Here is a 12,207-nt window from a genome sequence, read left to right as displayed (position 1 = left end):
TAAGATATAATTACCCCTTATTGGGGGCAGAACAAGCCTATTGGGTTTATTCAATATTTAAATGATTTTGAGCAGACTTAAGTTATGGAGATCCAAATTATGGAAAGATCCCTTTTTTGGAAAACCCCAGGTCCCGAGCATTCTGGGTAACAGGTCCCATACCTGTAATAGCAGACAAGGGGACACCATATAACAAAATACATGGCAGTATTCTCCTTTGACAAACTGCTGTAGAAGGGCAAACTATGACAGTGTTAATATTTTCTGTTGTGCAATGGAATTTGTCTTTAAATAAATCAATCTCTTTATTTAATTTTCTGTTTCTCAAAGGAAATCTGCACTTGTTCAAGCAGAAGCTGCATTTTTATTATTTGTCCCTTTAAGTCAAAGTGTGCTGAGAAATCCGAGCTGAAACCTCTCCCTAGAAAATAGTTTCCAGTAAATAACTGTCTCGTTTGTATCTAAATTTCTGTTCCGTGACTAAGTCTCCCTTTTGCTGAGAAAAAATCGACTGGCTGCCTCAGCTTCCTCTTGCTCAGGAGTCGGGACTGGCTGTTAGCTGTCCATGCCAATAATAGACAAGAGGCCGCACAGCTGCGCGCCTGTCGCCATTGCCCTGTCACACACACCTGTCTGGCCTTACGCTCGGGTGGGAGTCACAGCTGCCAGTGGGCTTTGAAGGGGTTCAGTTCTGAGTGGGATCAACTTGATATCCTGACAGAACCCCTTCACTATTTCCCTTTAAATCACAGCAATCAGGCAACTCCTAAAATAAGAATTACAAATAAAACCGCTGAATATTGAATGAATGTATATTGGAAAGTATGTTGTCTTTCATTATGTTTGGGTGAAGTCCCCTTTTAAATTAAAAACATACAGTATTTATACATGTATTGATATATATTTTATATCAATATTTATGCCATGGTGGCCATACACTATTCAAATCCTTTAGACCAATTCGGCAGCTTTTCTGCTGTGTAAGGGGCCCCAGACAGGACTCCCTGATCGATTGGGCAGTTTTGGTTTTCCCGTCGGATAGAGGACCACAGTGGCTTATTGATGCTGTCCTCAGTCCGACGGCTGGAGAAGATCCGCACACTTGGAAACCTCACCAAAGGAGCGGTTCTTAATGTGTGTGGCCACCTTTACTGTATAATTCATTTTGTGAACACCATAAATAATATGATATAGTGTGTATATTAACTGAAACCAATACCCTTCCATTTTGGGGTGAAGTAAGTTGTTATCAGATATGGCTGGTTTCCTGCAGTTACAGTAAATGCACCAAGCTCTCCCTTACTAGTTTATCCCAGGGAGGATAATCCATTGTGCAATACACACACACACACACTTTTTGTGTTACTCTGCAGGATACTCTGCAGGATACTACTGTATTACTGCCATTGTGTTTCACCCCTAGATTTTGCAACAGCATTTTGCTTTGTAAACAAAGACAGATAAAAGCCACAGCAAGCCGGGTATCCTTTGCCATTGCTTTATGGATAGGGAGTGGGGATTGCCCTTTAGCTAATAATAAAGAAGTTTGATATAATTGTCTAAGCCAGTGCTCATATTTAACCATTTCCAGCATATTGGATTTAACCATTTCCATACTGTCCAGGTCAGGGTGCAGGAAGTAATAAGCATGCACCTTACCGGCAGGTGCATTAGCTTCATAGGAATTGCAAATTCTCTCCAAATAGCTTGTTTAGAATGTCAATATTCCAACTATCAGGTGAGTCAGCCATAAAAGCTAACTAATAGGGGATGAATTTGGGGTCAATTTGCAAGTTCTGTGAGCCCTGTGCACCTGCCATAATAATAGAATTAGGGATAGATAGATGATAGATAGAGAGATAGATAGCGACCCTATCACTGCATCTCCTGTCCGCTCATATCCTCCCCTGACATGTTTCACATACGTGCGTTCAGGGGAGGACGTCAGGCAGGAGCCCCTGTGGGGGGTTAGGGGTGCGCGGCAGGGGCCCCTGTGGAGGACGTGGCCGGCAGAGACACCTTGGGGGGGTGTGGGGCCCCTTAGGAGACCCTGTTCTCAGTCTACAAAAAAAAACCTTTACTGATGGAATGGAATTATCATTAGGGCATATTTTCTCTTTCAATACCAACAAGATTGCAGCCAACACCACTGCCATAAACTGTTGGCTTCTCTTATGGTCGTCCATATTCATATGATACAAGTGTGCGGCTGGCCATTTGGGGTGACTGGTTATTTCCTATTTCAACAGCATAACATATAGATAGATAGACAGACAGACAGACAGAGATAGATAGATAGATAGATAGATAGATACTGTAGATAGAAATGTAGAGATAAAAATATCAAGCAGCCGATTCTACCCATATCATTAAAAAGAAATATCTGGATAAATCAGGCTCAGTCTGTAAAAAAAACCTACACTAATGGAATGGAATTATCATTAGGGTGTATTTTCCCTTTAGTGTTAAAATTACTTTTGCTTTTTGTGCATAAATCATCCCCCCCATTAATCAATACATTGAATTTTTAATTGTATGGAAACAGAGCGGAAGAAATGGTATCTTTAGATTATATTTCCATCCATTACGGCAGCCTATTGAACGGAGCGTCTGTTCTGCGCTTTATAGATCATTTATAAGGCGTTATCACATGCTCTGGAATTTCCACTTGGCAGTCATATTTGCAGGAAACAAAAAATCTTTTTTGTGAGGATCCTCGGAGCCCCGGAGAGTGTGATGGTCGTATATAATTATAAATATCTAGTGTGTACTGGCAGAAAATCCCGGCAAGAAATTCCCCAGTTGAAATGACTAATGTTCTACTAATCCCCAAGCATGATGTCGAGCTATGAAGGTGGAATAGAATGTGACCATATTCCAAATGCCTCTCGTATTTCCACGGGGCTTCATCAGCTGCTGGGGGGGAGAAGGAATAGATTTGGAAGATGTCAGAGAATATAACTATAGGATCTGGAAGATACTTTTATGTCACGGGGCATGCTGGAGCCGGCCCTTTTATTTTCTGGCAGCATTTGGCAGAGGCCTTATTTTGGAACTGCAGCCAGCCAAAAAGATTAGAAAACAATTAGCACTGGTCCTGGTTTACGACTATGAAAATGTGTATTGTGATCTCGGTATGTGATGGTATGAGACAGAGTGCCCTAACTAGGTTTTATTTAATTTAATTTAGGGCCACAAAATGTTTGATATATTGAAATTTCTAGTTAATTAGGGCATCACTGTGCCCTTTACACTCCTGGGCCCCCCTTCAGCCACAGGGTTTGCTTAATCTGTAGGTACAGCCCTGCACAGTTGAGGTGGCTATACACTGGCTGGAAGCATATGTTTTTTCACCCACAATGCATCATTTGCTTTTTATTTTCTTTGCTGTGCATCACTCCAGTAAGTGTTCTGCCAGGAAGAGATTATAAGAGACTATACTGTGCAAAGGAACACCGGGCATCAGACGGGAACACAGGGCACTAATAATTCACACAGGGGTTTCGCAAGCATACCCTGCATACCCTCCCCTCCAGGTCCACCAGGGGTTAATATGGGTGTTAACCCTTCAAGTGCCAGGAGCGCTGAAATTCCATCCTAATAACAACAGGTGGTGGCTTGTTTCCCGGTCCAACTATTTATCATCCTGGAAGCCATCCAGATTCTAACCAACAGCAGTGTAAACTGGCAGTGAATGTAAAACAGTGGCAATGGGCCCTGTGGGCGAGGCATCGGATTACCTTTAAAGGGAAAATTAAAATACAGATCCTGAATTAATGGTCATTTGGAATATTTCACTGTTATATATGGTGAAACCTCCATTTTAAATATCCTCATTATACATTTTCCCCCATTTTACACGATTTTTTGTGGCCATATATTCAGCTTGTTTGCTCACTGGGTGTTCATTATGGAGGACACAGGCCATATATTCAGCCTGTTTGTAGCTGGGTGTTCATTATGGAGGACACAGGCCATATATTCAGCTTGTTTTCTCGCTGGGTGTTCATTATGGAGGACACAGGCCATATATTCAGCCTGTTTGTAGCTGGGTGTTCATTATGGAGGACACAGGCCATATATTCAGCCTGTTTGTAGCTGGGTGTTCATTATGGAGGACACAGGCCATATTTTCAGACTGTTTGTAGCTGGGTGTTCATTATGGAGGACACGGGCCATATATTCAGCTTGTTTGCTCGCTGGGTGTTCATTATGGAGGACACAGGCCATATATTCAGCCTGTTTGTAGCTGGGTGTTCATTATGGAGGACACAGGCCATATATTCAGACTGTTTGTAGCTGGGTGTTCATTATGGAGGACACAGGCCATATATTCAGACTGTTTGTAGCTGGGTGTTCATTATGGAGGACACAGGCCATATATTCAGCCAGTTTGTAGCTGGGTGTTCATTATGGAGGACACAGGCCATATACTCAGCTTGTTTTCACACTGCAGGTCTGTGACTGGGAAATGTTGGTACAGAGCCACTCACTATTGTCTTCAAAGCACTCGCATTGCTGTACAGACATGTTACCTGCAGGCCTGATTGCCAGCGCTCTGATAAACACCCCATTGTATCTCTTTCCCCTCGGTGCCTTAAGCATTTCATGTGTGAATACACTTTTGTCTGAGAGACTGATGTTCCTTCCCCTAGTGCCCAAAATCTGCCGACTTTCATAATCAAAGAGACCTTTGGCAACACAGAATAAACCTTATTAAATACATCACTAAATATGATTGTGGAAAAAAGAAAAGTAACAGACTCACTGCCAGTCATTCGTGTAAATGTAGCGGGAGGAACAGGCGTAGGTGGGGCACCCTTGGGTGCTTGGTAATGTGCACATATAATACACATATACTATGTGACTATATTTCCCAGGAAATGATATTAAAAGAAAAGCTCAATAAAGAATTGGTCCAATCTGACATTTTTAGATTTGTGCCACCCCATCTTCTCTTCTTTAAGAGGATGCAAACATTCTGGAGCCAGTGCATATCCTAGTTTTCAGCTATAGGAGAGCATTGGTGTGCCAATCATTCTGCCATAGCTCCACAAATATCTTGGGAAGCAGTTGCTTTGGTCACCCCAAATCTCATCATAACCAACCTTCGGTCTGGACTTTAGGTATAGGTTTGGGAACCACTACCCTAGGGACTTGGGTTTCGGAGGGCCCACTAGTCTATTATTTCCAGAAAATGTCATATAAAGTTATTTCTGATGTCTGATGACAAACTACAGGTGTTCACTAGAACTCAGGATAGAGGAAGAAAGGGGAGGGAAAGGGAGGCCACTACTTAACAGCACATCTCCCAAACTGGAGAGGTTAGTATCTGCTCCCCGAATTAATATTCCAACCAAACAGGAGCTGCCGAGCGCTGAGCATTTCAATGCAAGAGCATCGCTTCTGAACTTCACAGGGACTCCGATACCCAAAGATGTTTTTAGAAGAGAAACACTGTAAATGCCTCGGGGGCAAAAGACAAAATCATTGCACCTGGGAAACTACAAAAGACTCATCTACAAAAAGGAAAACTATCACTTTGCATGGGTTTTGCATGGCCAAAGAGCCCGAAGAGCCCGTCTGCAGATAAACGGCTTTGTGTTCTCTAATTTATGTTCAGTCTGCGCAACGAGTAATCTTTCAGCCTCAGAGCTTTTTGATGTGGTGTGTCTGCACCCTCGCTGCTTGTCTGTGGATGTGTTTGGTTAGATGATCCCAAGCCGGCAGGTGGACCTTCCCTAATGGGTTATGTCGGGAGTGCATGCATGTTGTAAAAATTGATTAGAGTGCATGCAGATGGCTTACTGTACTATGCTAATTGATTAAAACCAATAGACTAAGTTAATCAGTTATTATAAGGGGTTACCGCTGCACCAGTATAAAAATGTCCACATATAAAAAGCATAAAATGTACAGCTAATAAACAGTTACTACTGATAAATACTGCATGGAAACATGGGGGCCTGTACCTAGGCTCTACTAAACCGGCTTAGCTAAAATAAGGCCCTTACGCAGCACCCCTTTTAAACCACCACAACTAAAGCCTCAACCCCACCACCACTGTGCACATTCATTCCAACCATCCTATGGGCCCCATAGGAGGTGGAATGAGGTACAGTTCTCCCATTTCTCCTACAGAAGTCACGGCACTGTCCTTTAAACTTACAATATATATATACACAAAGAAGGTCCTTTATTTGGACATCATCATTTCGAAATGATGTCCAAATAAAGGACCTTCTTTTTCATTGATTTCTGTGCTGAGTGTGCTCTCTTTGGATTTGTTGCATATTTTTGGGTCAGCACCCAGCTATTATCTATATGAGTGGTGAGTGCCGATATTTGGATGATTATATATATATAGAGAGAGAGAGAGTGCGTGCCAATGTTGGATTATTTGGTATTTGCTTCAATAAGCCCCATTCCATGATTCCTTCCCTGGGCTATAAGAAATTCCAGAGCCAATTTACAGTCAGAGGGACAGAGAGTCAGAATGCTCTCCAAAACCCTCTTCTCTAAATACTCCATTGGCTTAACATCCATTTGATTTAAGTCGGATACAGCGGGGCATGCCCGGCATGTGTGACTGTGTGTGGGAGCCGCCACCTGTCGTCTCCTTTGCCATCAGTACAGCAGCGCCAATCCAGCCTGTATCAGATTTACAGACCGTTGCAAAAAATGTTAAGTAATTGTTCCCAGCAGAGCACTTGTTTTGAAACATGAATGGAGCATTACAGTCACTAAATTGCCCTATATATGTCACAAAAATATACATTTTTTTAGGGTTACACACACAGATGCAGCATTTTCCCCACAAGCCCAGTGCCAACCGGCACTGGCGCCAGTTGCTAGGCATAAGCATTGTAATACTAAAGGCGCAATGTTGTACCAACATCATTATGGGTGTAATGTGGACTGGGCATGAGCTTAACCACTCTCCATTTTTGTACAAAAAAGGAAAATACAGGGGTCCCTATGATCTAAAGCCCTGCCCTCTGCATAACACATTATAGGCATGGAGGCCACTGTAGTGTTAAGACGGTGTCTACATGGGAAATATGGCAGCACTATTTAGTAACAGAAAGCACAGCATCAAAAATTTATAAAATGTAAAATAATGGAATTGGACATGATACTATCCCACTTTTATACTGGCATGGTAACAGTTTGCCCCACTAACAACCCATAGCAACCAATGAGATGTTTGTTACATGATACTGACTGGTTACTATGGATTCCTAGAACTGGGGCAAGCCACCTTCACACCTCGGAACCCTATCTAATTAGAGGGGACCCTCCCTGAATGTTTCGCAGCCTACAGAGATGAGAAACCTATAGATATATCAGCAGATGCACATAACTTGCCCATATAATTTCTTTCTGTGTAGCAAGCTCATAATTTAAAAAGGAGGTTCAGATGATAAATGAAAGAAACGCTTTAATCTGTTAACAGAAAGGTTTAGTAACCGTCAATTTCTCGGCAGTGGGAACCATTTTTAAAGTGGTCATTAAATGTAATTTAAAATGAATTCAATTTAATTAAATTCAGCAGAGTGACTTGGTGACTGTGCAATCAGCCCTACCATGGAAAAGGGAGTGGGGAAAAAGGCAGTTACTCTTAGGATGTAAGTCAGGGCCCTGGGGTAAAAACAGATTTAGTCGGGGGCCCACTATTTATACAAAGTAGCATTGCCCAACTGATGACCCTTCGGCTGTTGTTGCACTACAACTCCCTTTGGCTGTGGGTGCTGGGTGTTGTACTTTAACTACTACCAAAAAGAGAGCTATGGAGAGCACACATATAAAGCGCCACTTCTCTTCTGGTCCTACTATATCTGATGTACAACACACAAGTGCTGCTCTGTAGTGCACTTAGGTCAGCACTTTATTACCTTAGAAAAGCTCCATTATACAATCAGACACCAAAAATGAGACTGTTAGCTCTCTGAGACAGTAACTTGCACACATATATATTATATATATAATTATAACTAATGGGCATTCATGGCTACCAAAATTCCAGACATATTTGGCCTGTCTGCAAGAGTGAAGCTCCACCCACTGTAATATATGTCCCGCCTCTTCTGACAAATTCAAAACTATCCCGAAAAAGATGGCCCTCTTATCAGATATGGATTAATTAAAATGAATTCTAACAATAAAGGAAGGGCATTCATACCTACCAAAATTACAGGCATGTTTGGCCTATATGCAACATAATCCATACCCTTATCTGAGTGAAGCTCCTCCCACTGTAATGCATGTCCCACCCCTTGTAAAAATATACAGGACTGTCCCAACAAAGATGGCACACTTACCAGACATGGATTAACTAACAATTAAAGATGGGCACAGTGGTGTTCAGACTTAGGCTGAGTCCCCATTAAGACCCAACATTTGGCCAAGGCCCCTTATAGCTTATTATGTAATTAAAGGCTCTAGAAAGAGAGAGGGGGGTCTGGTACTTACCTTGTATCTGACTCTGTGGCTGAGGGTTGAAAGCCGTGGAATGATTTAGGGTGGCACGTGGGTTAGGTGTGGGAGTTGGGTGATGTGGGCTGACCCTCATTGCTGTTCGGCGCAAATGTTCCAGTTCACTGAGTCGTTCAGAAAAGGACAAGGTGCCCGACTTTGTCTGCTCATCTAGTTTCTGACGATGTCCTATGGAAAAAGAGAAATCAGAAATACCCCGGATTGATTTACAGTTTTTGGAGTTTTTGTGTGATTACAATGAATGTCTATTCTACTGAGAGGCCCACTGGAACATTTTGGGCAAGAAATTACATGAACATCAAAACACATCAAGTTCAACCTGTGTGCCATAGCCCTTAAAGCTACATTAAGCATGTATTTTACCCTACCAGCATTATTCACTGCCCGAGCAGGATTGCCATGTGACATTAAGGCACAAACAACCTCTAATTATAAGTATTTTTAACTCTGATTATTACTATTTTACTCTAATGTGAAATGCAATCTTGTAAATACTGGGACCAGCCCAGACTCTTTACAATTTCGCTGTATGCGGAACATGAGCTGTAAAGGGGAAGTTCACCAGTTACTTTTGATGCTGTGAATGGAAGAACTTTAAGCAACTTTGTGTGCTGCGGATATTCCTTCTCTGTCCCTTTCTGAGGGGCTCCGTTAATACACTAAGATTACCGACCCCCTAAATATGCTTCTCTCTAATCTTTTATAGCAGACCACATACAGTACATCCCAAAACCATATTTCCCCTTCTTGCAGCCACCGGATCATTGCTACCAGCTGTGGCATTTCAAAGTAAATTTACAGTTGCTACAATTTTTTTTTTTTGTTAAATAAAAGTAAGCATAAATTTTTATGAGGGTTTGGGATTGGAGTGGCTGGCATTTCTCGTGCTAGTGGCTTCAGACAGTATGGCAGTATATCAGATTTCACACCGCACAGAGAAATGGATCCAGCTTTATTGCCATTGGATCTTTAAAAAAAAAAAAAAATCTCCAGCAGTTTAAGAAAAAATGGAAATAGCAAAAGGCTGGTGTTTTGGCAGGACGAGAGCCTCTCGCTCCTTAATTTGTCAAGCATGCAAATCCCAGACCTCAATTTAGCTCTTCATTTCATGACAGTCGACTTGAATGCAAACACATCGAGTCACGCAAGCTGTGTACATATGTTGCCTGTCTCGTACATACACGCTATTTTAAGCTCCGGCCTGCTGTACTGAGCGGCTGAAGGGCTGGGCCGCCAAAGAGCCTTACTAAACCTTCAGTGCAACACAAATTCCGGCACTGCTAAATGGTTTTTAAAAGGGAAAAATCAGTGGTGGGGGCAAGGTGATTGTTAAAACTTTAATTCATTTGAATGGGAGACTTAAGGTGGCCATACAGGGGCAGATTTCAGCTGCCGATTCGAGTCATTTAGAAGGATTGGGCAGCTTATCTGCACTTGTATGGGGACCCCCAATGGGCCTACCTCACCAACATCTGGCCTAAAATTGGCCAGATCTCGACTGGGCAGGTTTGCTTTTCCGTTGGATGGGGGCCACATTGGCTAGTTGATGTGGTCCTTGGTCTGATGGCGCCTATGCCCACTGTTTTAATTTGAATTAGCTTGATATTGCCCACATTTAGGAGGGCATATCGGGAGACGATTGCAGCGTGTATGGCCACCTTTAGAGCTGATCAGCTATTATTTTGATGAAAATCCCATTACCTGCTGGCTTAGGATTCTAGTTAACAGGGTCAGGGCCCAAACCGAAGGGTAGAATTTACTGCTGTTGTTAAAATACAATCATCCCAGTGATACTCATCATCCCAGTGACGGCCTTTGGCTACGGTATACACTCACCTAGAACCTTATAATAAAATATTTTAGTGGCTTTACAAAGACACCAGTGTTATATTTACTGCCACCCAGTCCCTAGAACAGCATTGATCCTAACTGCAGGGTCTTGACTTTTAGGGTGAAGACACATGGAGCTACTAGTAGTACTACTTGTCACGGCTACAGAAACAGACAATGCTGATCATTTACTGATAACCGTCTCTATGATTTAGCAGAGTAAATTCTTAGTATTGTCTATGGCAGGGTATTATCTGGAATTTAGTAGCTGTGACAAGTAGCTGCTACTAAGTAGCTATGTGTTTGTGTAGTATGTGTGCTACCTTCCTCTTAGTGTGTAGCCAAAGTTATTCTAGGTAGTTATTGCTGCAGTTGCTTGTTTGTATACAACCTGTGTGTAGCCAGAGTTATTCCAGGTAACCTCTGCAGTCACTTGTTTGTATAAGACTTGTGTGTAGCCAGAGTTTGCCAGGTAAGCTCTGAAATACAGGTATCGGACCCCTTATCTGGAAACCCATTATCCAGAAAGTTCCAAATTATGAAAAGCCCATCTCCCATAGACTCCATTTTAATCAAATAATTCACATTTTTAAAAATGATTCCCTTTTTCTCTGTAATAATAAAACAGTATCTTGTACTTGATCCCAACTAAGATATAATTAATCCTTATTGGAGCCAAAACAATCTTATTCGGTTTATTTACTGTTTAAATATTTTTTTTAGCTGACTTAATTTAGGAGATCCGAATTACAGAAAGATCCCTTATCCAGAAAACCCCAGGTCCCGAGCATTCTGGATAAAGGGTCCCATACCTGTATATGTGCCTGTAGTGAGTTATCCCAAGTATTAGTCTCTGCAGTCACTTGTCTGTATAAACCTGTGTGTAGCAAGAGTTATTCCAGGTAACTTCTGCAGTCACTTGTTTGTATGAGTCTTGTGTGTAGCCTCAGTTATATCAGGTAATCTCCACTGTTGTTGTGTGTGTAGCTAACTATCCTAGGTAGTAATCCCTATAGTGATTTGTTTGTATGAGACTTGTGTGTAGCCAGAGTTATCCCAGGTATACATGTCTGCAGTCACTTGTTTGTACAAGACCTACGTGTGTAACCAGAGTTATTCCAGGTAAACAGTTACTTGTTTGTATAAGACCTGCATAGGAGTTATCTCAGGTATATTTCTCTGCAGCCATTTGTTAGGCTAAATACCTAGGTATAATTAGAGTGGCATTATAGCTCAAAATAACCTGAATTCCTCATTGGCTGACTGTGGCCGGAACATGTATGCTGCAATTACTAGAGTAAGCCTGAACTGTTACTCCCTACATGTATGCAGCTAAGGGTTAAGTGCCAGGGCGTTTTTATATCAAAGGGCAGGAGTCGTTTTAGGGATGGAAAATGAAATTGATATTCTATGTGTAGCCCACTTTATCTTTATTTGTGGCACTACCTGCTGATCTTTCACTATACTTGGCGCTTTCAGAGATCCTGAGCCCCGCTTACTTTGGGGAACAGCTGTTACTTTATACTTTGGCGTGCCTCCACCCAGAATAGGGATAGAATGAACTATAACTCCCCTCCTGGGACCTAATACTGTACTGCAGGGTGAGGACTCCCAACACTCCTGGCACCTTGCCCCCTCCCTGGGGTAGTTGCTTACCAGGCAGGTGGATCCTCCAGATATGCAGAGACAGGACACTGGATGGATGTTTAACCAGTGGAACTTATTTATTGTACAGATGTATTAGACAGGCAGGTTGCATACAGGAGCAATGAGACAGTCAGGGTATACTCCCTCTTCCTTAAGAGACCCTCTCTCCACAAGATATTAGCAGTACTACACGCCAGATGATTCCCTTTAGGGGTTCCCTCCGGTACTTCTCGC

The 12,207-nt window shown here is 42.2% G+C and overlaps 1 protein-coding gene across 2 annotated transcripts in view; it reads right to left on the bottom strand.

Moving 5' to 3' along the window:
• The window catches only part of runx1 (RUNX family transcription factor 1), a 72,130-nt gene that overhangs the window by 19,018 nt on the left and 40,905 nt on the right, over positions 1-12,207 (bottom strand). For both annotated transcript variants that reach the window (XM_012957998.3, XM_018091399.2), the window contains one exon: positions 8,473-8,664. In XM_012957998.3, the coding sequence (XP_012813452.1) occupies positions 8,473-8,664 (192 nt within the window). The remainder of the gene's footprint in view (positions 1-8,472; positions 8,665-12,207) is intronic.

Source organism: Xenopus tropicalis, chromosome 2 (genome assembly GCF_000004195.4).
Source record: "Xenopus tropicalis strain Nigerian chromosome 2, UCB_Xtro_10.0, whole genome shotgun sequence".
Classification (NCBI taxonomy): domain Eukaryota; kingdom Metazoa; phylum Chordata; class Amphibia; order Anura; family Pipidae; genus Xenopus; species Xenopus tropicalis.
The sequence above is the reverse complement of the archived record's forward strand: the minus strand, read 5'-3'. Positions and strand labels throughout refer to the sequence as shown.